We start from the raw sequence: 25,533 nt of genomic DNA, 5'->3' as shown, positions 1-25,533 counted from the left end.
AATTTTATGAGTTCTTAATATATTTTGGATTCTAACCCTTTATCAGATATGTCATGTACAAATATCTTCTCCAATTCTGGAGGTTGCCTTTTAGCATTGATAGTTTCCTTTGTTGTGCAGAAAGAAACTTTTAAAATTTTGGTGTAGTACCAATAGTTCATTTTTACTTTTGTTTCCCTTCCCTCAGGGGACAGATCTAGAAAAATATTGTTACAGCTGATGTCAGAGAACTTACTGCCTGTGCTCTTTAGGATTTTTATGGTTTCAGGTCTCATATTTAGGTCTTTAATCCATTTTCAGTTTATTTTTGTATATGGTAAAAAAGAATGATGGTTCAGTTTCATTCTTTTGCATGTTGCTATCCAGTTTTTCCAGCACCATTTGTGGAGGAGACTGTCTTTTTCCCACTGGATATTCTTTCCTGCTTTGTCAAAGATTAATTGACTATGTATAATTGTGGGTTCATTTCTAGGTTCTCTGTTCTATCCGTTGATCTGTGTATCTGTTTTTTTAAATCTTTTTTTTTTTTTAAAGATTTTATTTATTCACGATAGAGAATGGCAGAGACACAGGCAGAGGGAGAAGCAGGCTCCACGCCGGGAGCCTGATGCAAGACTCGATCCCGGGACCCCAAGATCATGCCCTGGGCCAAAGGCAGGCGCCAAACTGCTGAGCCACCCAGGGATCCCCTGTGTATCTATTTTTATGCCAGTACTGGACTGTTTCGATGACTACAGCTTTGTGACATAGCTGCAAATCAGGAATTGTGATGCCTCCAGCTCCACTTTTCTTTTTAAATATTGCTTTGGCTATTCAGGGTCTTTTGTGGTTCCATACAGATTTTAGGATTGTTTGTCCTAGCTCTGTGAAAAATGCTGTTGATATTTTGATAGAAATTGCATTAAATGTGTAGATGGCTTTGGACAATATAGGTGTTTTAACAAGATTTATTCTTCTACTCCATGAGCATGGAATGTCTTTCCATTTCTTTGTAATTTCAATTTCTTTCATCAGTGTTATATAGTTTTCAGAGAGGTGGGTTTGTTTTTTAATCAGTTCTTTAACCAGATTCATTTCTGGTGTATCATCATTTTTGTCAATTTTGGATAAAACTGCAAGATTTTATTTATTCATGAGAGACACACACACACACACAGAGAGAGAGAGAGGCAGAGATACAGGCAGAGGGAGAAGCAGGCTCCATGCAGGGAGCCCGACGTGTGGGACTCGATCCCGGGTCCCCAGGATCAGGCCCCAGGCCGAAGGCGGCGCTAAACCACTGAGCCACCCGGGCTGCCCACATATGATATCTTTTTAAAGTTATGTATATACAGGAAAGTGCATACATAAATTACAAGTGTACACCTCAGTGAGTTTTCACAAAGTGAACACAACCGAGTAAGCATCACTCAGATGAAGATATTGAATATTATGCCAGAAGTTTCCCTCATGTCTCTTTCAGTTATCACCCTGGTGAGTTTGTTTTATTCTCTCTCTCTGTCTCTCTTTTTATTTTTTATTTATTTTTTTTTTTTCTGTCTCTCTTTTTAAAAGTTAGTATCTTTTATTCATGAGAGACACAGAGAGAGGGGGAGAGACACAGGCAGAGGGAGAAGCAGGCTCCTGCAGGGAGCCCAATATGGGACTGCATCCCAGGACCTGCCCTGAGCTGAAAGCAGACGCTCAACCACTGAGCCACCTAGGTGTCCATTATTTTCTCTCTTGATCCTGCCCTTGGTCTTGTCTTCCCATAACCTGTTTTCTTATTCTACGTCCTCAGAGAAGCTCCCACCGTACCCCTTACAAGTCTTTACCCTTCATATCAGATTTGCTTCTCAGAAACCCTGTCTCTTGGCCTCCTCACCGTTGGGATCCCCCCCCCCCCCCTACTGCTCGGGACCACCACCCCACTTGGAGACTCCTGACCCTTTCCCAGAGCACAGGGGACTGGATCAGATGGCCCCTCTGGGGCAGCCCACAGCTGTGAATCAGTTCTGGAACTTCATCAACCCTGCATCATAGGGGGACCCATGGCAAATGTGTGTGCGGAGAGCTCCTGAGAAACTGTCAAGTCCTCTGGGATATAAGGCAGCGTCATTAAGAAAGGCCATCAGCATTCATCAGAGTCACTTGTCTCCTTCCATTCTCTGATGTTAGTGTGACCCAAAACAGAGAATCCCATTAGCGGAGGAGGAGAGTTTGTGACAAATATGACTTATATGAGGTCTCTCGTTTATCAGTTGTGTTAACCTAGGCAGTTTTGGGGCAGGCAGAAGTAACTTTAATAGAATGGGCCTGGTGTGACCCATTTGGCTGTGCTCAGACCAGGAGACAGGCTTCTGGCTAAGGACCTGAGGGGCAGGTCCCCCCCCCCCCATGCTAATCCCTTGTTGTAATGGGGTATGTGGACCTACTCCCGTGCCCCCTGCTGATCAGCAGTACCACCTGCATTGTGCACTTAATTCCTCTGGCTTCTATTTCTAACTGTTCTGTTCCATTAATTTACTTCTTCACTCAATACCTCCTCGTTTCATGTGCTATAACTCTACAGTTATGTATTTCAGCATCTGATAGGGCTAAATCTTTTTTTTTAATAATAAATTTATTTTTTATTGGTTTTCAATTTACCAACATACAGAATAACACCCAGTGCTCATCCTGTCAAGTGCCCCCCTCGGTGCCCATCACCCATTCACCCCCACCCCCCGCCCTCCTCCCCTTCCACCACCCCTAGTTCGTTTCCCAGAGTTAGGAGTCTTTATGTTCTGTCTCCCTTCCTGATATTTCCCACACATTTCTTCTCCCTTCCCTTCTATTCCCTTTCACTATTATTTATATTCCCCAAATGAATGAGAACATACAATGTTTGTCCTTCTCCAATTGACTTACTTCACTCAACATAATACCTTCCAGTTTCATCCACGTTGAAGCAAATGGTGGGTATTTGTCGTTTCTAATGGCTGAGGAATATTCCATTGTATACATAAACCACATCTTCCTTATCCATTCATCTTTTGATGGACACCGAGGCTCCTTCCACAGTTTGGCTATTGTGGACATTGCTGCTAGAAACATCGGGGTGCAGGTGTCCCGGCGTTTCATTGCATCTGTATCTTTAGGGTAAATCCCCAACAGTGCAATTGCTGGGTCGTAGGGCAGGTCTATTTTTAACTCTTTGAGGAACCTCCACACAGTTTTCCAGAGTGGCTGCACCAGTTCACATTCCCACCAACAGTGTAAGAGGGTTCCCTTTTCTCCGCATCCTCTCCAACATTTGTGGCTTCCTGCTTTGTTAATTTTCTGACAGGGCTAAATCTGATTGCTCTTCATTTTCAGAATTTTCTTAGTTATCTTCATAGGGTGAGTTTCCCACGTGAATAATCCTGTCTAGTTCTAAACATATTCTTTTGATATGGTGATAAATGTATGCATTAACATAGGGGTTCTCGACATTTTTATATGGACTTTTCTTATTTAAGAACAGAATGTGTGTTACTTATTAAAGTTTGTTTTTCTGTGCCTTTAGAAATTCTTACCTTAATATTCTTAATATATATCTTGCATACTTCAACAGATTTCTAGAAATGGTGTCTTTTTGGTTGCTGCTGTTAATGGGATCTTTAAAAATCCATTATATCAACTATGAGGTTTGTGTATATAGGAAGGCTGTTGATTTTATTTTTTGTTAATTTTATAACTAGTCATCTTACTGAATGTAATTATTCATAATTGCTTTTTCAGCTGATTTTCCTGGGTGTTTTAGGTGTGCCATTGTATTATCTTTAAGTAACAACTTTGTTATGTTCTATTTATTATATATATTATATGTTATATTTATTATAAAACATAATAAAAGAGATTGGTATGAAAGTAGAACCACAATACACTCATAGGTTAGATCCTTTGCATGGAAGAATGTACTAGAAGAACCTTTTACCCATTATCTCCTTTTTTACCCACTCTGTGTCTAGGCTTTGGAGATTTGACCCTGACAGCTGAGGGCCTTATTAACCATCTAGAACAAGGGCTAGGAGCCAGGTGAGCCCATACTGCTGGTCCCTGTGCCAGACACAAGGGCCTGTGTTTTAGGGGCATAGATTAGACATCTCAGGATGCTGTGACTGGACTTGAAGGACAAATAGGAGCTCTTCTGGCCAGCGAAGGGGGAGGCTCAAGGCAGGGCATGTGCATGGACATTTGGGAATGTAAGTGATTTGGAAGTGCTGGCAGGAGAACAGCAGGGCCCTCTGGTGAGGAGCAAGGCCAGGTGGTCAGGGCTGGTGGGCCATTCTAACATACCTGGGGGCTAGAGCCAGGGAAGGCCTTTGCAATGGGTGGGCTGTGCTTTATCATCTATCTAGTTTGAGAGCAAGCATTTCTCTTGGTGCTGATTGATGTTTGGAGGCTTTCAAGACTCAAGGTAGATAAACTAGTTAGGGCATCCTATGAGACTCTGAAACACTTCTTAAATAGCTCTAAAATAATATCTGGATGGTTTGTGTTCATTCAAGTCAGAAGTAGGAATAATAATTGTGAGGCTTTACAGATTCATATCAGAAAAAGCCTGGAGCTGAGCATTGCAATTGCAAGTGAAGGATTATGATAAATTAAAACATCATTTTTCTTTTTTTTTTTCTTGCAAAAAGTAGTCATGCCAGTTCTTTGCAGAATTATCTTACACGGAGCCAGGAATCATTCAGAGCAGGAGTGGTGTCTCTGCTGAGTGGGTTTCATATTCCAAACATACATATGTTGCACAGAGTGTCTAATTATTCTTGGAGACAATTACTGTCAGGTTCCAAAATGTGTTCAATGAGCAGCAATTGGTGTTTATTCAGCTCTAAAAAGACTATGCGAGGGAACAGTAGGTTATATTGTCTGCCTAAAGAAACGTTTTGCCATCCGGAAACATCTGCTTTCTATTTAAAGCACTGGAGAAGGATTGGGAGTATTTTTGAAATACACTCCCTAAGCATCAAACACCAAAGAAAGGAGAATAAAATTGGGTATGAAGGTAGTTTCTGTTCTCTGATACAGACTGGCTTCAGCTTTTCCCTGCTGGGAGGGAAAGGCGGCCTCCTGGGTTGGAAAGTTCTGCTTCTCTTGAATTTTTCTATTTATACTGATTTGCACACTTATAGGAACTGACTTCTGTGTCCTAGTTCTAGCATTTTTGCTTTTTTCAGGTGAGACAAGATGATCTCCCAGAGCTGGGGTCTGCATTTCTGAATTTTGTGGTGAGGTTTGTAGACTTCTCTGATTTTGCCCATCAAGATGTAAGGATCTGTGGTACACAGTAAACTTTCTGTGAAGGTCAATGTATCAGTTATCTTTTGCTGGGTAAATTGCCACAAACTTCCCAGCTTAAAACCCTTTCTCTGGGTCAAGAGTCTGGCGTGGCTTAGCTGGGTCCTCTGCTTTTGGGTCTTTTATGAAGTGTCATTAAGGTATAAACGAGGGCTGGGATCTCATCTGAGGTCTCAACTGTGGAAAGATCTGACCTCCAAGTTTCCAAGTGATTGTTGGAGGAATTTCAGTTCCCCAGGGGGTGTTGAACAGAGGGCCTCAGTTTCCCTCTGGCTGTTGGCTGAAGGCCACTCTCAGTTCCTGCAAATGTGGGTCTCCCAGCATGGCAACATGCCTCACCAAAGCTGTGAAGAGAGTCAAGAGAATCTGCTAGCAAGACAGACATTATAGTTCCGTGGAACTTACTTGCACGATGACATCCTATCACCTTTGCTGTATTCTTTCGGTTAAAAGCAAGTCACAGGCCCTCCCCATCACTACCACCATACTCAAGGGGAGGGGATTATGTAAGGGCATAATTACCGGGAGGTGGGGATCATTGGAAACCACATCAAAAACTGCCTCTTACAGACAGCTATTATTTTAGAAAGAGAGCATAGCATAATGATTAAGAGGGAGGGTGACCATGTCACTTAGAACTGATTTCACATGTCAGATCTGCCACTTACTGTGTAAGCCACAGCAGGTCCTTGGGCTCTCTGAGCCCCCATTTGCCCACCTGTACACCTCCCCCAAAGGATCATTATGATCCTAAAGGAGAGGTCACGTATAAAGCCTGGCAGATGGGAAGTAGTCAGTAAATATTAACTACTGGCCTTTTTTAAATCCTTTTTTTCCCCTCTTCTCTAAATACCATTAGATTTTTGAAGTTTAGAAGAATGAATTAGAATTCCCCACTGGCCTCAGATGTGGTTATTCACATGGAAATCTCAGTACTCTGAGTAGTTTCCTGGGCACAGAGCTGCTATCAGACCGGCCCTGCGTTGGCCAGGACCCAGGAATGCAGGTCCTTGGTCTCCCATGGTGCTTGTCCTCAGAAGGGGTGGTGGGACTCCCCGCAGCTCCCCTTCCAGGGCTCGGTGCCTCTCTCCACACTAGAGCAGCCACTTGGCCTGCGGAGACCTGACCATGGTACCCCATGCTGCCACGGAAGGTCCACTGTGTTCTTCTGACATCCTTCATTTCTGGATAGGGCCCCCAGGGCGACTCACCATCACTTGGGTCCATTCCCATAGCAGAGCAGACAGATTAGCAGATGGGGTGTCTTCATGTCTATATGTTCACCTTGACCTGAATCGAGCCACGCAGATGACTCTTGGCTTTTGCTTAGCCCTGGTCAGGAACCTCCACCCTCTCATCTCCTGGTCCTTCCTGCCATGTCTCCGTTCATTCCACTTTCCTTACTTTCTTTGTCCTGCAGGCCTCAGGGACACAGGGTGCTTGCAGTAGGTCATTGCTTGGCCACACAAGCTTCCCACACCCCAGTCTCTACCCAGAGTGCTCTCTTCTGCTTCACCGTGTACCTCCCCACTCTTTGCACCCCAAAATCATGTTCTTGGCCACAGACATAGTCCCCTTTGGGCTATGGAAGGAAGTTCTGGAGTTATTCAAAGTTAGCTGTGTCTTTCTAGAGGAAAGATGCTGGCTGTAGGGACACTTCTTCCACCTTTTTTCTAGATCATCTGATCATGTCTACTGTGGGTATCTCCCTGGCTTCTTTGAAGATAAAATCACCTGGAACTCTTGTTAAAAACAGAGCTACCCAGGCCCCTCCCTGGACAGCCAAGTTCCTGGGGGGAGGGGGAGGTTGGGGCCCAGGAACTTGTATTTTTATTGAGTGCCCCAGCTAATTTCTATCAGAGGTTTAGAGAGCACTGGGCTAAGGGCACTAAATCCCAGACCCAGTTCCTCTTCCTCAGTGTGGAGTACATAAGGGAAGGTGTGAAGCCAGGCCCCTTCCCCAGCGAGGGCTCCTGCCTGATCCATGGGCCCCTGCCCCGCTTGTCCATGCTCTGGGCAAGGGAGGCAGAGAGACTAAGTGCCATGCAATTATTATTATTATTTTTTATTGAGGCATAATTGGCATGTAACATTGCGTTAGTTTTAGGTACACACCATGATTTGCTATTTGTTTACATTGCAGAATTTCTTTAAAAATCTTTTCCGCAGTTACTGTCCTTTCAGTCAGCCTCTCCTCTTGCATATGCAGGAGAATTCCATGTGAGCAAGTGTTTTCCTTTATGGTGTTGTACTTAGATGATTAGCAAAATATGGTGCCTGGACTGGCAGTGGCACAGCTGGGGGATCCAGATGTCCTACTTCCCCGTGTGGACTTGTTGAGGACAGCTTGCAGCCATGTGCACACAGGCTCCCCCTTGGGCTGGCCCCTCTGGACAACAGATGCAGGGAATTACATCCAGGGTGTTCCTGTTCTACATCCTGTCACCCTGCTGCTGGAAGGGTGTCAATTTAGGATTGGGTGGGTGGGTGAACCTAATCATGGTTCAGGAAAGATAAACGTCCTGGTAATCACATCCCCAGAGGCACTTGTCCTGCCTGGGATCTAGAAGGAAAGTTTCTGGGGAGCAAGGAACGCTTCTGTTGGTTCTTCTGGAAAGCTGGCCCCTTGAATCTGCTGCATTGAGGGAGCACAAATGGCATGCCCTTGGCTTTTATTCTTCTGGAAGAGCAGTGAAAAGAGCATGAAAAAGTTTCTGCACTTGTCTTGTGGCCACAATTGATGGTTGATGCTGATATTTGTGGCGATACTCAGTATTCTTTGCATGAGGGTCAAATAGTAAATTGCTTTTCTAGGAAGAAGTTTCTCTCCTAAGAAAGCGCTTTCTTTCCAGTAATGAGCCTTTTCTAGACAGAACAGGCTCAAAGACTGCTCCATCTAGGGACCACAACACTTAAAATTCACCTTCTCCTTTTGATTTTTTTTTTTTTTTGTATCCACTTGGTGTTTTCTCATCACTCCTTTTGATGTCGTAAGGATTTTAAAACTTAATTTGAGTTACTGTTTGGTTTTGTTTTTATCTCTAATAAATGCTTATTAAATCTGTAGCATTTTGTGAGTAATGGGGCTACTTTTGTCCTGGTGGTTCCATTTCCCTCATGTTATCTTATCTGGAACACTTAAAGGATTTTTGAGCCGGTTTGCCCAAAGACACTCTTTAAAATTAAGTATGTTTCTTAATGAGTTTGTGTTTCATTTTATGTTACTTTATGAAGTAGATACCTTAAAATATGAAATCCAGTGTAATCCATTACAATTTTTTTAATCCATCTTCCTTATTTCTTGACATTTATTGTCACCATCAAAATAATTCCCTGCTTGCCAGGAAGAAACCTGAATAGTGTGCCCATTTGGTTGACGATCACATTAAGAATTGACAGGCATGCAGAACAAAAGAGCAACAACCGTACAGAGGCAAGAATAGCAAAAGAGATGGATTTCCTGAATTAAACTCCTAAACCTCAAAAGGTTTTTAAGTGGAAACATAAAACTTGAAGGCTCAGTCAATTACGAATGAACACATCATTCGTAAAAGGCTGTGAATTTGAGAAATACTTCCTAGAAATATAATACAAAGTTGCAAATGGATTGCAAAATCCTGAAATTGTGGCAGAGTCCTCCAAAAATAAATGTATCACAAAGTCCCGAGAATGCCCACAGGATGTCAGAACAGGACCAGGACACTGGACAGGAAGCAAGACTGCTGGACAAAGCGGCATTTACAGCAGATCGATTGTTCGGCCAGTTGCCCCCAGCTTGCCTGTGTTGGGTTTCTGTAACTCCTGTGCTGGCATCTCTTTGCTCCCTTTTCTTATTTTAATTATCCTCATGCATATGTATCTCTCCCCAGGAGCTATTAAGATCTTTGGGGGCAGCAGGGGGTGCTGGAAATCATAAATGATGCATGAAGTCACGTTCAGCTCACGCGCCCTCTCTCCTCCTGCAGAGAACAGCCCATCTTCACCACGCGGGCGCACGTCTTCCAGATTGACCCCAGCACCAAAAAGAACTGGGTGCCTGCGAGCAAGCAGGCAGTCACCGTTTCCTACTTCTACGATGTCACCAGGAATAGCTATCGCATCATCAGTGTGGATGGAGCCAAGGTACCACCCCAGGGGCTAATGTTAACATTCCCAGACACTTCCTTCTCGTTAAAAACAGTACAATCCGGGGGCACCTGGGTGGTTCAGTCCATTAAGCATCCAACTCTTGGTTTCGGCTCAGGTCATGATCTCATGGGTTGTGGGACCGAGCCCCATATCAGGCTCTAAGCTCAGTGCAGTCTACTTTAGATTCTTTTTACCTCTCTCTCCTGCTCACATATACACAAACACTCTCTCTCTCTCTCAAATAAATAAAATCTTTTTTTTTAAAGATTTTTATTTATTCATGAGGGACAGAGAGAGAGAGAGAGAGGCAGAGACACAGGCAGAGGGAGAAGCAGGCTCCATGCAGAGAGCCCGACGTGGGACTCGATCCTTGGTCTCCAGGATCAGGCCCTGGGCTGAAGGCGGCACTAAACCACTGAGCCACCCGGGCTGCCCCAAATAAATGAAATCTTTTTTTTTTTTTTTCAAATAAATGAAATCTTAACAAAAAAGCTGTACAATATGTTTGAAAGTGGAGGAGAAGAGATGCACCCGAATCCTGCCGCCTTAACACAGATGTTACTGTTGTGATCATGATGCTGGTATAATCACACACTCTGCCTTTTTTTTTTTTTCTTTTTCATTTAAACTTATTGTAAATGGAAAAAAAAAAATTTCCCTGTGACCATATTGTCTTTGTAACTAGCATTTTAATGCCTGTGTAGTAGTTCTATCAAGGCCTATAATGTTCTTAATCTCTCACCTTATGGTCGCATATGTCAGTGGCTTCCGTTTTTTTTTGTTTTTTTTTTTTTGTTTTTTTTACTGTATAGATAATGAGCATCTTTATACAACAAATACTCTCATTCATTCATCACATAACTAATTGCTCTTTGGGCTATTTCCTTAGGATAGATTCCTGGAAGGAATACTGTTGGTCGAGATATTAACTATTTATTCATGGCATATGGTGGATGTGACCAAATGGCTTTCCCAAGAGTCTGTTCTTCCAGCATGTATGAGAATGCCAGCGTATTGCACCCTTACCAGCTCTGGCTGTTATATCTAATCTGGTTTTGGTGTTAATTATTCCTGGAAGTCAAATTTTTATAAAAAGATTTTAGAGAATTTCTTGAAATAAAATTTTTTTCAGGTACTTGTATTATTCCACTGTCTTCCTTGATATTTTTGCCACATTGCTATGGGTAAAAGGAAGGATGTCAACAGAAGTATCACCAAGTTAACAAAAAAAAAAAGTTAGACTTGCTGCTTTATAATTTCTTTTCTGTCTTTAATCTGTGTTCATCCCGCTGGACAGTTTTACGATTTACATTATATGCTGTCACCAGAAATTCAGCGTATCTGTGGCACCTGACTGGCTCAGTTGGTGGAGCATGCAACTCTTGATCTTGGGATTGTGAGTTCAAGCCTCATTTTGGAGATAGTTTACTTTAGATAGATAAATAAACAAAGTCACTTATGAAAAAATAAAATGAAATTTAGTGTATCTGAAGCTGAATTCCCCTATTTGCCCTCTAAACCACCTCCCCAGTTTTTATTCCCAATCAATCTGGGCTAAAAAAAAAAAAAAAAAAAAAAAAAAGGAAAGAAAAAGCACAAATTCATCCTTTTTTTTTTAGTTGGTCAAATGAGCTTGCTTTTGAAGTGCCTCACAGTTATGCCTAATGTTTTGTTTTAAGGCCATAACTTGTCTTGAAAGTCTTTTTTTTATTGAAGTATAATTAACATATAGTAGTGTTATATTAGTTTCAGGTGTTATATTAGTTTCAGTGTTATATTAGTTTCCAATATCTTGATTCAGCAACTCCATATATTACTCCTGCTTATCACGAGAAGTATAGCCACCATCTGTCACCAAATATTTTTACAGTATTATTGACAACATCCCCTATGCTGTGCTTTTCATCCCCATGACTTACTTATTTTACAGCTGGAAGTTTGTACCTCTTAATTGCCCATGTATATCTCATCCATTCCTCCTGCCTGCTTCCTGTCTGACAACCATTGGTTTGTCCCGTTTTTTGTTTGTTTTGTTTTTCAGATTCCACATACGAGTGAAATCATATAGTGTTTGTCTTTGTCTGACTTTCACTCAGCATAATACCCTCTAGGTCCATCCTTGTTGTCACCAATGGTGAGATCTCATTCTTTCATATGCCTGAGTTATATTCCATTGTGCATATATGCCACATGCTCTTTATCCATCCATCTATGGATGGACACTTGGGTTGCTTCCCATACATACCTTGGCTATTGTAAATAATGCTCAGTAAACGTAGGGGTACATATCTTTTTGAATTAGTGTTTCTATTTTCTTTGGGTAAATACCCTGTAGTGGATTACTGGATTGTATGGTAATTTTATTTTTAATTTTTTGAGGAACTTCCATACTGTTTTCCACAGTGGCTGCACCAATTTACGTTCATACCAACAGTACATGAGGGTCCCCTTTTCTCATATCCTTGCCAACACCTGTTATTTCTTGGCTTTTTTCCCCCAAAGATTGATTGATTGATTAGAGAGAGAGAGAGCGAGCATTCATGTGTGTGCATGCGAGTGGGGGGGACAAAGGGAGAGAATCCTAAGCAGACTCTCCACTGAGCTTGGAGCCAGATGCAGGGCTTAATCCCACGACCCTGAGATCATGACCTGAGCTGAAATCAAGAGTGGGACGCTTAATGGACTGAACCACCCACACACCCGTCTTGTCTTTTTAAAGATTTTATTTAAAATCAGAGAGAGAGGGAGAGGGAGAAGCAGGCTCCCTGTGGAGAGCCTGAAATGGGACTCCATCCCAGGAGCCCAGGATCACACCCTAAGCCAAAGGCAGACCCTCAACCACTCAGGCATCCCTCTCTTGTCTTTTTAATGCTAACCATTCTGACAGGTGTGGTGTGCTATCTCATGATGGTTTTAATTTGCATTTTGCCCACTGAGGAGGGATGTTAAGCACCTTTTCACTGACTTGAAGCTCTTAGTAGTCTTGTGACCGGCCTCCCCCTCCTGCCTATAGTCTGTCCCCCCTCCTGGCTCTGCCTGTAGTCCACATCCTGAAGGGTGAGAAGCAGGGGATGGGGGGTTGGGCAGTATAATGGGGCCTGATTGGAGGCTCCCTGCTCCTCTGGAGCCACAGAGCAGAAGGCACAGAGATGCCTCCATCAGAAGGTCCTCTGAGAAAGCTGTGAGAGCCTGTCGGTGCCTTCTGATCTCCTGACGAGAAACTCATAGAAACTGCAGATGAGATTGGCTGGGCCCCGACGTCCTCTGTGACTTCCACCTAGTTGCCACAACCCTTCCTCCTACTCAAGAAAGGAGCCCCAAAGTTCTCACTTCACAGTTAAGATCAAGGACAGGCAGTCACCCGGCCACATTCACACTGCCAGTAGGCTTGGCAGCCTGGCACTGTGGCTAGTTCCTAGGACACCAGCTTCCTAGCGATTGGGTTGGAGCAGGCCGTTCCCTGGCTGGTAGAGGAGCGTGTCCTGACATGGTGCCTTGCAGGCAGGGTGTCATCTTCTGTGTTCAGATGGCAATAGCTGGTCTGGCAAATATGTCTAAAGTGAGGCAGGGGCTGGTTTTCTCCTCTAAACAAGCAGGATAAGACATTGGCAGGATTCTGGTGAGTGCTGAGGAAATGTGAACATGCCTGGGACTTGGTAGGTAGGCAGCTCATGTTTGCTGAGTGAATATTGGAAAGGTGCCTGTATTATTATTATTGTTACTGTTGTTTTTCTTCTGGGGGATGTGGTGATACCAAAGGTATCTCTGGGCTTCGGACTGAAATCACGTGCCTCTTCCAGGATGTTCTGACAGGGGTGATGAATCAAACTGACCTGCTTCCTCTTATCTGTAGATGCTATCAGTTCATCTGCCCTCAAGCTGGGTTTGCACGTTTGTGAGTTTAGTTATTCAAGGTTATATTGGGCTTAAATACAGATAAAATGACTTTCTTTCTTTTTTTTTTTTTTTTAAAGATTTATTCATTTATGATAGACACACAGAGAGAGAGAGGCAGAAACACAGGCAGAGGGAGAAGCAGGCTCCATGCCAGGAGCCCAATGCGGGACTCGATCCTGGGACTCCAGGATCGCGCCCTGGGCCAAAGGCAGGCGCCGAACCACTGAGCCACCCAGGGATCCCCGATAAAATGACGTTCTTTGAGAAAGTGCTTTATTCCTATTAGCTGGACTTTTAATAATTTGTCATAGTGTCAGCCACTGTATCACGCCACTCTGCATAAAGGCTGCGACAGTGTGGCAGGGTGTGAGCCAAGCAAGCCAGCTACAAGAGGTCAGATGGGTATGGGGTGGGGGTTGCTGACCCCCTCACCACCGAATAGAACCAATTCACAGTCAGTGTGTGGGGGACCCATTGAGTTATGGACTCACAGAGTGGGAACCTGGCAGTGGGGCACCCTGGAATTCAGAATTGGAGCCAAGGATCTTGTGCATCCCTCCCGGTATTCCTGAAACCTGCCCAGGATTACCATTTTACTGTGGCGGCATAGGAGCTGTGACAGGTCCTAGCTGTACAAAAGGAGGTGCCCTGGGGGGAGCAGGAGGGCCAGCGTGGTGGGGACATAGGAACTTTAGTCATTGAATCACCAGGACTGACATTCAGGGCAGGGATGGGGGGGGCAGATTTCCCGCCAGGAGAGCTGTAGCATGGGACACCAGATAGTGGTCATCACATTGTTTTAAACTTTTGATCCCAAATGTGGATCTGAACTGAGGTGGCCAATGGTCAGGCATTTTTAGCCTTTGGAACTATGTCTTGGCACATGGGTTGCAACTCTGACCTTGGTTGGGCAGGTCCAGAGCCTGGATCCTGCGCCTCTCTCTGTTGGCCTGGCCAAGTCAAGTGTATGACCTTGAATGTCGTCTTAATGCTGCTCAGCCAGCTATCCCTCCTGGGGCCGTCATGGGCTGAGATGGGAAGCCCTGCTCTGCCCCTCCCAGATGAAGGAGTAGATAGGCTTCATGATAAGTTGCTGGTATAGAAGGGATTTGGAGGTCACTGTGAGGCGAGGCCATAGCAGACTGAGCCGCTGAGTCAACTGCAGGCAGTCCACAGCACACAGGCTCCCCATAAAGGGAGAGGCACAGCCAGCAGCTCTGGCAGCTGTCGTCCCACACCAGGGCCCAGCAAGTTCCTAGGCCCTGTCCAAGCATTTGTCATGCTGTACTTGGGTAAAGATGCAGAAGGCCTGTCCTTCCCCTAAGAGCAGTTGGCGCTGTTCATCACAGGAGAAACCTGTGCCCAGACCTGTTCTTTCTTCTGAAACACTAGGCATTTTCTTCTTCCCCAGGAAAAGACTCCATGTCTCAGCCCCACCTACAACTAAAGGCAGGGCTGGGCGGGAATCCTGTGGTCATTGTCTCAGCATTGCTTGAACTTTAGGGGGGCTATGTGGATCCTTTTCTGTGCATGGGGCACCAGGGCACTGCCCTCTCTGAGGGCTGGGGACTGGGCCCAGCTCACCTTTGGAGTTCTAGCAGCAAGTCAGACGGGGCTGCAGCACAGAAGTAGGTGACATACTCAGCGGGTGACAAGGCCAGACCTGGCCACATCCTCTCCAGCCCTGTGGCAGGTGCGCTGTGTCCACAGAACAGCGGGCATGGGTGGGGTCAGTGTCAGGAGGGAACCAGGACTGAAACCTCAGACTAACCCCACCCTGCCGTATGTAGACAGGTGAGAGCCATGTGATGAGGGCATCTCCCAGCTTCCTAGAGCATCTACCTAAGCCATTCTATTGCCACCAGCTAAACGCCAGCAGTCGGATGATTTGTGGTGAGTCTTTGGGCAGAACAGCCAACTCTACCATATATGAACACTCCCTTCCTTGAGCATTTATTAACTGAGCTGCCAGGGCACTTTGTTTCATTGTGCGATTGGCACTCTTTACAGACCCAGCTCAGACCCACTTCTTTGGGTGGTAGCGCCTTGCCTGTGGGCGCAACTTGTTGGGAGCAGGTGTTTCTCCCCAGTGCTCTGGAAGGCTCTGCCGCCCTTGGGTCTGTTATTTATAGGATCACAGATTTATAGGATCTTCCCTCTTTGTGGGAAGAACCCTCCGAAGTCATCCATTCTACAAATACTTAGCAGCCCCATGGTGTAGCCAGGACCGCCTGATCGTGACTGTTTGGGGGATGCAAGCATTTCAAACCCTGATTGGGTGTTTTCTTCTGGGAATGTGAAATTGCTCTTAAGAGCACAGCCGGGTCCCCTCTTCCCGTCATTATGGTTTCTTCTTTTGGATCAAATAGAGCACCTTATGTTAAGGGAACCAGCATATGGAAGGGTCTCGGCGCACAGTAGGTTTTCAATGGATGTTTGGTTTCTTTTCTTCCCTGGTTATGGTTTAAAAGAAAAGGGGGGAAAAAACATCTATTAATTGCTACTCTAGAAGTAGGCAGCATGTCTGTCAACTGCTGTCACTCAATCCCAGCCTCTTGTAGAAAACGTTTAGATCCTTCCAACTTCCATCTCCTGGGATCTGGGAATGGCTTTCCATAGAGAGAAACCAGGGCTGTCTCCCATTTTGTGTGCCACGCAGTACCCTCTGGAGTCCAGAGCAAGGCTGGAGACTGGAGGGGCCAAGCTGTCGCTTCTTCTAAGTAACTCTTGCTGGTTGTGTGCATTTTCTGAGAACTTGGTCCCAGCCATTCACAGGAGCTGGGGCTTTTACTAGGGAGGCATTTTCATTTTTTTCTATGCAAGTGGCAGAAATAGGTCACAAAAGAGGAAAGGGGTGTGTATAGGAGACAGGCGCTCCCGTTGCAGCCTATTCCCCAGGATGCATTATGTGAAGCATCTTTCTGGGCTTCTGGCCTTCAGCTCCCCCTAGACTCGCCATCGCTGCCCCCCTCCCATGGAGGCACTGCTGACTCATCTGCGGCATTTACCACCCACAGAGCACCCTCCATCTCATCACCCAGGACCTCATTAGTCTTGTTCTGTCTGGATTGTCCTCACTGCCCCCTGCACTTCTTCCCCTGCTCTTCCTTGGTGCTGCCTCTCCTCTTGTTCCTCTGTTGCCTCCTGCTGGGGACACCCTCCGCTCCTGCCACCCCATAGTCTGCTAAGCCCTCCATGTCCCCTGGGGCCAGAACCTATAGGCCCAGCCCCCTCCTCTGTCCCCAACAAATTTTCCAGTGTCCCTGAGTGCAGGGCGCCCCACCTTTTATTTTCAGAAACCTCTGCTCACAGAGATTAGCCTCCCTGACAACTTTGTCATACTTACTACCAACTGTCTGTTACGTTTAATGTCTGGTAGTAAAGTGAACATTCCTGTACCTGCCCGCCTGGTTGAGGAATCTCCTTCAGAAGTCCCTTAATGGGCCTGTCTCTAATTATATGCCCCTCAAAAGGCTACCACTCTCTCGAAGTTTGTATTAAGTGATCCTTTAATTTTCTTTATGGTTTTGCCATCTGAGTGTATCCCTAAACCAGAGGTTGGTAAAATTTTTCTCTAAAGGGCCTTATGGTAATTTTTTTTTAATGAACTGCACAGTCCTTGTTGAACTATTCAGCGTTTCTCTTCAGGCAAGAAAACAGCTGTAGACTAATATATAAATGAATGGATGTGGCTGTGTGCAATAAAACTTTATTTACAAAAACAGATAAGGCCACAGGCTGGATTTGGTTTGCGGGCTATAGTTTGTTGACTCTGGCCCTAAATAATACATGATTTAGTTTTGCCTATTTCGAACCTTATATAAATACAATCCCACTGGTGACCCATACTGCGTATCTCCTTTTGTGACTTCCTTTTTAATTTTTTTGCTTAATGTTGGATTCTCCCCTAGTTTTATTCAGGAATAGTTGATATATATCACTGTACAAGCTTATGGCATACAGCATGATGGTTTGATTTATATACATTGTGAAATGAGTTCCACAGTAGGTTCAGCTAACATCCATCATCTCCTATGGATTCCATGAAGAGAAAACAAGTTTTTCCTTGTGATGAGAACTCTTAGGATCTACTCTCTTGACTTTCCTGTGTAGCGCATGGCAGTGTTAGCTGTAGCCCTCGTGTTATATATTCCATCCTCAGTATTTATCTATCTTACAGCAGGAAGTTTGTACCTTGGGCCACCTGCCAGCATTGTGTTTAGGATTCATCCCTCTTGGGCAGCCCTGGGTGGCTCAGCGGTTTAGCGTGGCCTACAGCCCAGGGAGTGATCCTGGAGAACTGGAATCGAGTCCCATGTCAGGCTCCCTGCATGGAGCCTGCTTCTCCCTCTGCCTTTGTCTCTGCCTCTCTCTCTCTCTCTCTCTCTCTCTCTCTCTCTCTCTCTCTCCTCTCTGTGTATTCTCATGAATAAATAAATAAAATCTTTAAAAAAAAAAAAGGATTCATCCCTCTTGATGCCTATAGCCTTGGTTCATTTTCACTGTGGGATAGTATTTTGTTAGATGAATAGACCAGTATATACATTCTGCTGGTGGTGGACATTTGTGTTTGCAAACACTGCCACTGAAAACATTCTTGTTTATTTCTCCTGATACACCTGTGCAAAGATTTCTCTCATGTGTGTACTTAGTGGTGGATTTGCTGGGTTGATAGGGAATGTGCATTTCTTACTTTATCAGGGAAAGCCACACTGTTTTTCAAAACGACTTTACCAATCTCTGAGGGCTCCCCTTGTCCCGTATCCTTGCCCCAACCGGTATCACCAGACCTATTGTGTGTTTGGTGAGTATATAATGCTGATGGCAGTGCACTTTCCATATTGCCAGTGAAATTGAGGTGGAACTTATGTCCATCAGGCTCCTGAGAGAGGGCTCCATTCATCGGCCCAGCGCTGAGCCCCCCTTGGGTGCCACGTCCTCTGCACACCCCAGGAGGTCTCTCCTACCCCACAGCTGCACCAGGCACTCCCACCGCAGACCCGAGCACACAGAACTTTTCATGGATATCCACCTTCTTTCACTCCCTCACACAGGCTGAGGAGCATGAAAGACTCTCACGAGAAACAGAAGTACAAGAGCAGGTAGACAGAAATGATCTGGGCGCCTGAGAGGAACACACCCGGAAGGAGCTTGCCCTTGGAAGCCTCTGTCTGCCCAGGAGACTGGTCAGCACAGGATGAGCTTCCCATATTAGTGGGAAGTGCAGGATGGGGGCTTTGGGATTGGTCATGTTTGACAGCTTGATTGCTCTCACTGTCAGTCTTGCTGCTTCTGAGAAGGTCAGTGCCCTGGATGTCCTGGGAGAATAGCCAGCTGCTTGTTTCTCTCATAGAAATAGGCTTACCAATATGGCCTGGAAATGGTTTAGACCCGCCATCTCCGGTGAATTTTAGCAACATAATGGGTAACTTAGAAGTGAATGATGGCTTTCCTTCCCCTATCTTCCTTTGTTCTGAATTCAGAAAGTTCTGGAAGTCCCAGAGCCTTGGGTAAGCTGTCAGGAGACAGCTGGGACATTGCACAGTACAGGGAACCAGCCTGATTGCAAGAGCAGCACATTGAGGGGAGAGGGCTTCCCTCTTTCTCCCTCCCGGCTGACTCCCAGCTTGGGGGATGCTCTAGGCCATGTTTGTTAAATGCCAGATACCTTGATGCTGGTGACAGAGTGTGGGTCACTGTGCTGAACCAGAAGCAGGGCAGTCCTGTGGCAGAGCAGGCCTGTCAGTAGGGAATGAGGGGACATTACCTCCCACTGTAATGTCCTGATGGAGAGTTCCTGGAGGAGCAGAAATTTGTGCTGTAAGAGTGAATGGACCTTCTGTTTGTCCTTGGTCTGTGGTGGTGAGTGCCCAGTGCAGGTGGGTGGGTAAGAGGAACACCTGAGGTGGGGGTGAGGAAGGGACCCAGGGGACGGGGGTGGTTTAATTTGGGGCAGGTGAATGGAGAGAATAAGGTGGGGGGCAGTTTCAGGAACTAAATTACAGGCTGGGTGTTCTGATACCTCCCCACTGACATACTTGAGCATGGGCAACAGAAGGGGAGGGATGAACTGGGCAGTTGGTTAGAGGTCTGGGATCTTTGCTCCAGGTGGGTACTGGGGGATCTGAGGAATATCTGCAGCTGATTGGAGCCAGCCCCTGGAAGTCATGCTAATAAGCCAGATTGGTACCTCAAAGTAGTTTTGCTTCTTGGTATAAACAGCAACCCATGAAAGGTTGCATGCTTCCCACAGCAGAAAGTGTTACCTGAGACATGTAGTACATTACATCTCTTGGAACGTTCCCAGAGTCAGCACTTCCGCTTTTGAGTAAATTATCTACATGCCGGCAGGCAGCGGTCCTTCTGGTGGCCAAGCACAGAACCCAGGTGATGACAATTGAAAGGCATCGGAGAGGGGTGCCTGGGTGGCTTAGTGGGTGAAACATCTGCACTGGGCTCAGGTCATGATCTCGGGGTTCTTGGGATTGAGCTTAACAGGGAGTCTACTTCTCCCTCCGCCCTTCCCCTGCTCATGCTGTTTCCCTCTCTCAAATAAATAAAATAGAAAGAGAAGAAGGGAAGGAAGGAGAAGGAAAGAAGAAAGAGAAAGGGAAGGAAGGAAAGAAAGACTGGCATGCATGCATCAGAAAACCATAGAAACACCATGGACATGAGGGACTGAAATTCCAGAGAGACAAGGACCACTCAGACATGACAGTGACAGTGGAATTTGGCAGCTCTTTTCTGTGTTGGGCCTGGCTGCCAGCCAGGGCTGCTGAGGGAAGAAGGAAGCTGCTGAGCAGGCGGCCGTGCCCATGACCAGAGGGGCAGCCCTGGAGGCTGGGGGGCCTTCAGACAACACCTGGACTCTCCACAAGACAGTGGCTGACTTGCAGGTGCATGCCCGTCTGAAGAGGTAGACTGGATGCTTCTGTAAGATTGAGTAAAATTTCCCTCCTATTTGCAGTGCTTAGAAAACAAAGACCTGCCAAAGGGTCTGGTAAGAACAGCAAAGGCACGAAAATGCCAGAGGGCACAGGGAATTGATTGATCCATGTGCCACCCTCTTTGTGGGGGAGGGGCACTCACTGATGTGAAGAGGAGCTGGAAGCTGAAACTCCGTGCTTGGCCCCTAGGAAGAGACAGACCAGCAGAGATTTTGGAGCTCGAGTGACAGAATTGGGGATGAATGGCCCCAGACACATGGCCAGTTTCTCCTTCAGGGCTTGCCAAATTTGAAGGTTAAAATTTGGAAAGCTATGGGGGTGCGCCTGGGTGGCTCAGTGGTTGAGTGTCTGCGTTCAGCTCAGGGAGTGATCCTGAGGTCCTGGGATCGAGTCCCACATCAGGCTCCCTGCAGGGAGCCTGCTTCTCCCTCTGCCTATGTCTCTGCCTCTCTCTGTGTCTCTCATGAATAAATAAATAAAATCTTATAAAAAAATTTGGAAAGCTATGGAGCAAAGCTGAGGAACTCTGATAAATAGAACTGACTCTCCTAAAGTCTTTTGGGGAAGAGGACATAAAGACCTGTCAGGCTCGCAGTTGAAAGCCCTAGAAAACAGTGTGAAGCAGAGGTGAGCTGAGCCTTACCAGCTCTGACACTGGGCCCTGACCCAGCTCCATCCTTGAATGCACTAGGGATTTCCTGAATTCCCTACCTGCCCAAAGGACAAAGGGGAAAAGTTTCTTCTGTAGGTAGTAATGTCATATGGAACCCTCACAAGTTCTTTCATACCCATTTGCCACCATACAGTGAAAAATGACTAGACACCCTGAAAGACAAAACCAAATGCCTAGAGTCACGAGAAGCAAAACCCAGATGAGGAGAAGCAGATTCCAGCATAATCCAGACATTAGGGTCAGCATCAAGGATTTTTAAAGAGCTATGATTAATATATCCAAGTAAATAGAGAGGAAAATGGACAAAGTAGATGACAAGAAGGAGGATAGCTCCCAAAGGCTTAGAATTTTTATAAAGAATCAAATGGACATTCTAGAACTAAATATATATATATATATTAATATAATATATAATATAATATATAATACTATATATAATATAAATATATAATATCTTAATATAATTATATTAATATATTATATGTGTATATATACACACAAAGTCTAAAATTAAGAGTTCAGGGGCACCTGGGTGGCTCAGTCAGTAAAGCATCTGCCTTTGGCTCAGGTCATGATCCTGAGGTCCTGGGATCAAGTCCTGCATTGGGCTCCCTGTTCAGCGGGGAGCCTGCTTCTCCTTCTCCCTCTACTGCTCTCCCCACTCATGCGTGCTCTCTCTCTCTCTCTCTGTCTCAAATACATAAATAAAATCTAAAAAAAAAAAAAAAGAGTCAATGACTAGGTTTAGCAGCAGATTGGATGTATCAGTAGCCAGGATGTGAACTGGAGGATAGACCAATAGAAAATATCCAGATTAGAAACAGAGAGAACCAAGAATCAGGGAGTGAAAAGCTGGTAAAAATGTAAGCCATGTTGGATGCACTATGGTCTAGCATATGTGTACTTGGAGTCTCAGAGGAGAGGAGACAGCAGAAGTGATACTCATAGAATGGTTGAGAAATTTTCTTTTTTCCTTCTTTAAAGATTTAATTTATTTATTCATGAAAGACACACAGAGAGAGGCAGAGACACAGGCAGAGGGAGAATCAGACTCTCTGTGGGGAGCCCAATGTGAGACTGGAGCCCAGGACCCCAGCCAAAGGCATACGCTGGACCACTGAGCCACCCAGGTGCCTTGATTGAGAATTTTTCAAAAAAAAAAAAAAAAGATAAGACAATTGAGTCAACAGATTTGAGAAGCTCATGAACTGTTACAGATTTAGCTCTTGAGACCAGTTACTCATTGCCTTGTAAGTAGTACATACATTATATTCCTTTTAGCCACACTAGTTGTGTGGCCTTGAATGTGTCATTTCACTTTGTTGAACCTCAGTTTTTCCATCTATGAAAATGGGAATGAGATAGAAGACTATATGAAAAAGTGCCTTAGGAACTAATACATCCTAAAGGAATACCAGGGGTCCTCACCTTTGGTGTTCCAGCCTGCCAGACTCCGGGACAGTGTGTTTGGGGCCAGCTTCACAAGTGTGTCCTATACTCAGTCTCTCCCTCTCAATAGGGCTTTGGGGAAGGAATGTGGAGGCTAACTAGAGGAATAGTCTGCTGTGAAGGAGCATGAAGACTTCCATCCCAGGATCCTGGTAATTCAGAGGTGACTGGGGTTGGCTTTCTGGGATCATGTGATCCAGTGTGATCCAGTGCCCAGCCACACACCTGCCCTAGGCCTGCCTTGATTCCACCTTAACCCATCCCACATGGGGCTGAGCCAGCCCCTGCCAGCCTCCAAGGTCCGAGAAACATTCTACACTTGCCCCTGGTTTAGGTCTGCATTTCACACACCCTGCTCCTCTGCCCCCATCTCTGAGAGTGTTAGGTGACAACAGGCAGAGCTCTTGACCGACCAACCATGCTTGCATCCAGCTATCTAAAAAATGCTTGATAACGTGTCTTAACTCCTGTGGACTTTGTTATTATAGGAGTTATCATAGTCAAAGGGAAAGAACCCAGTGTGCAGTGGAGGCATCTGTACTTTCCAGATGGGCAAGAAGAAGGGAGGTCATCTTGCACAAAATGAGAAGCACATTATATACAAGTTCCACAAGCAGGTTTCTGGTCAGACAACCTGAGTTTTATCTTTAGGCCCTGCTCCTTACCAGGTCATTGTCTCCTTCTGTGAAGTGGAGGGGCGAGGGGTAGCCCCTCCTTGAAGGCTTCTGTGGGCTGATAGGAGGAAAGCTCTCAAGATGTGCTAGATAAATAGTAATTACTGCTGTTAGTATTAACATCCAGAAATTATTTTGCCAAGTAAACAGGGTTTATACTTGAGCTAATGCTAATTTTCTAAGGAGAAAATTCAGTAGGCATGTTCACTTATACGTGGCAATGATACCTCTGTTTCCAGAGGCACCTCTAACTTCCTGCCTGGCAAAGATAAGAATCTGTGTCCAGAAGACTGTCCAGAATCTGTCCAGCAAAATAATTAAAGTTCCTACCAAGGAGGGCATCCCGGTGACTCAGCGGTTTAGCACCACCTTCAGCCCAGGGCCTGAACATGAAGACTCAGGATCGAGACCCACATCAGGCTCCCTGCATGGGAGAGCCTGCTTCTCCTTCTGCCTGTGTCTCTGCCTCTCTCTCTCTCTCTCTCTCTCTCTCTCTATCTATCTATCTCTCTATCTCTCTCTGTCTCTTATGAATACATAAATAAAATCTTAAAAAAAAAAGTTCCTACCAAGGAAACCGAGGCCATGCCAGTTAGTGTTTTTTCTTCCCTGCTTTATCAGAAGTGTTCAGAGTTGACTTTTGAGAATGAGCATTTCCTTAATAAAACCGCCAGTAGATTCATCCTTGAGAATATTTACAGGCACACTTCAGTGATACTATGGCTTCGGTTCCAGACCACTACAATAAAGTAAATGTCACAGTGAACCGCATCAAGGGAGTGTTTTGGTTTCCTAAGTATATATAATAGTTACATTTATACCATGCTGTAGTCTGTTGAGTGTGCAACAGCATTAGTTTGAGAAAAGTACATGTCTTAATTTAAAAATGCTTTATTGCTAAAAATGCTAACTATTATCTGAGCTCTCCGTGAGTTGCAGTCAGTGATCACAGATCACCATCACAAATAGAGTAACTGAAAACGTTTGAAATATTACAAGAATAATCCAAACGTGATACTGAGACACAAACTGAGCAAAAAATGCTGTTGGGAAAATGGTGCCTGATAGACTTGCTTGACAGCAGGGTTGCCACAAACCTTCAATTTGTAAAAAACAAACAAACAAAAAACCGAATTATCGAAACACCTGGATGGCTTAGTGGTTGAGCATCTGCCTTCGGCTCAGGGCATAATCCCATTCCAGGGGATCGAGTCCCACATTGGGTTCCCTGCAGGGAGCCTGCTTCTCCCTCTGCCTGTGTCTCTGCCTCTCTGTCTCTCTGTCTCTCATGAATAAATAAAATCTTTAAAAAAACCTAAAACAGTGAATTCTCTGTGGCGTGTGATAAAGTGAAGTGCAACAGAGTGAGCTGTGCCCAAGCTTAGAATGCTACTGCTTCTGCTCAGAGCATCACACATGGTTTGATGGGGGAAGTAAGCCACTCTTGCCTGTTAGCAAACATCCCTTTTTTTCCAGGGGCATTTTTCATGAGTATTTCTCAGAGTCTTAGGGCTTTGAAGGATTTCTGCCAGAATGAGCGTATCATTGATATTTACTAATGCTTATCATTTATTTGGTGATTTATTTACATGTCTCTACCCTCTTCCTGACTTCCTGCAACTGCAACGAGAAGATCAGGAATCCTGACTTGTTCATCTCTTGTCTTTGGTTAACAGAATGCCTGACAAGTAAATGTTCTCTGTAAATGTTGAATGCATGAACATGCTATGTGCTGGATATCCCTTCCAACTTCTTTCTCCATCCTTCCTACCATGCTGTGGTCTCCGAGAGGCTGCCCTGCAGAGTCCAGCACTTGGTCCACGGGGCCTCTGGCTTCTGATTGGGTCTGGCCAGGGGCAGGAGACCATAGGGGAGGAGTGAGGGTCTCTGTTCCCCGGGCTTCCCTCCTGGGGAAAGCCATGTGTGTACCCCTATATCGAGGCAGTCTGCTGTCCGTGACTCTGGTCCTCCATAATCTGTAACCTTTTCCTCCCCTCATCCTTCTAGGCCAAGGAGGGGGTGACATTAAGCGCCGAGTCCCTATACCATCACTTACGGCTTCTCTACAACCAGCTCATACATGTACCATTACTTTCTTTGTAAATTAACCCTTCACAAATTATCCTTATTGGAATATACCTTTTCTTTTGTTTTTAAGATTTTATTTATTTATTCATGAGAGACACACGGAGAGAGGCAGAGACACAGGTAGCAGGAGAAGCAGGCTCCCTGAGGGGAGCCTGATGTAGGACTGGATCCCAGGACCCCAGGATCACAACCTGAGCCAAAGGCAGGTGCTCAACCACTGAGCCACCCAGGTGCCCCATACCTTTTCCTTCTTGTCAGGAAACAGCAAATCCCAATTGCTGGTGGAGATTTTAAGTTGTTTGAGCAGGACACGGTGGCTCCAGGTGCTTAGAAGAGTGCATAGCACAGTGTCTCAGAGAGTGTGGGGCAG

The 25,533-nt window shown here is 45.3% G+C and overlaps 1 protein-coding gene across 2 annotated transcripts in view; it reads left to right on the top strand.

The window, feature by feature from the left end:
- Window positions 1-25,533, top strand: part of HOMER2 (homer scaffold protein 2) — an 88,336-nt gene that overhangs the window by 37,336 nt on the left and 25,467 nt on the right. For both annotated transcript variants that reach the window (XM_041752537.1, XM_041752536.1), the window contains exon 2: window positions 9,273-9,429. In XM_041752537.1, coding sequence (XP_041608471.1) covers window positions 9,273-9,429 — 157 coding nt within the window. The remainder of the gene's footprint in view (window positions 1-9,272; window positions 9,430-25,533) is intronic.

This window comes from Vulpes lagopus, chromosome 4 (genome assembly GCF_018345385.1).
Source record: "Vulpes lagopus strain Blue_001 chromosome 4, ASM1834538v1, whole genome shotgun sequence".
Classification (NCBI taxonomy): Eukaryota; Metazoa; Chordata; class Mammalia; order Carnivora; family Canidae; genus Vulpes; species Vulpes lagopus.
The sequence above is the reverse complement of the archived record's forward strand: the minus strand, read 5'-3'. Positions and strand labels throughout refer to the sequence as shown.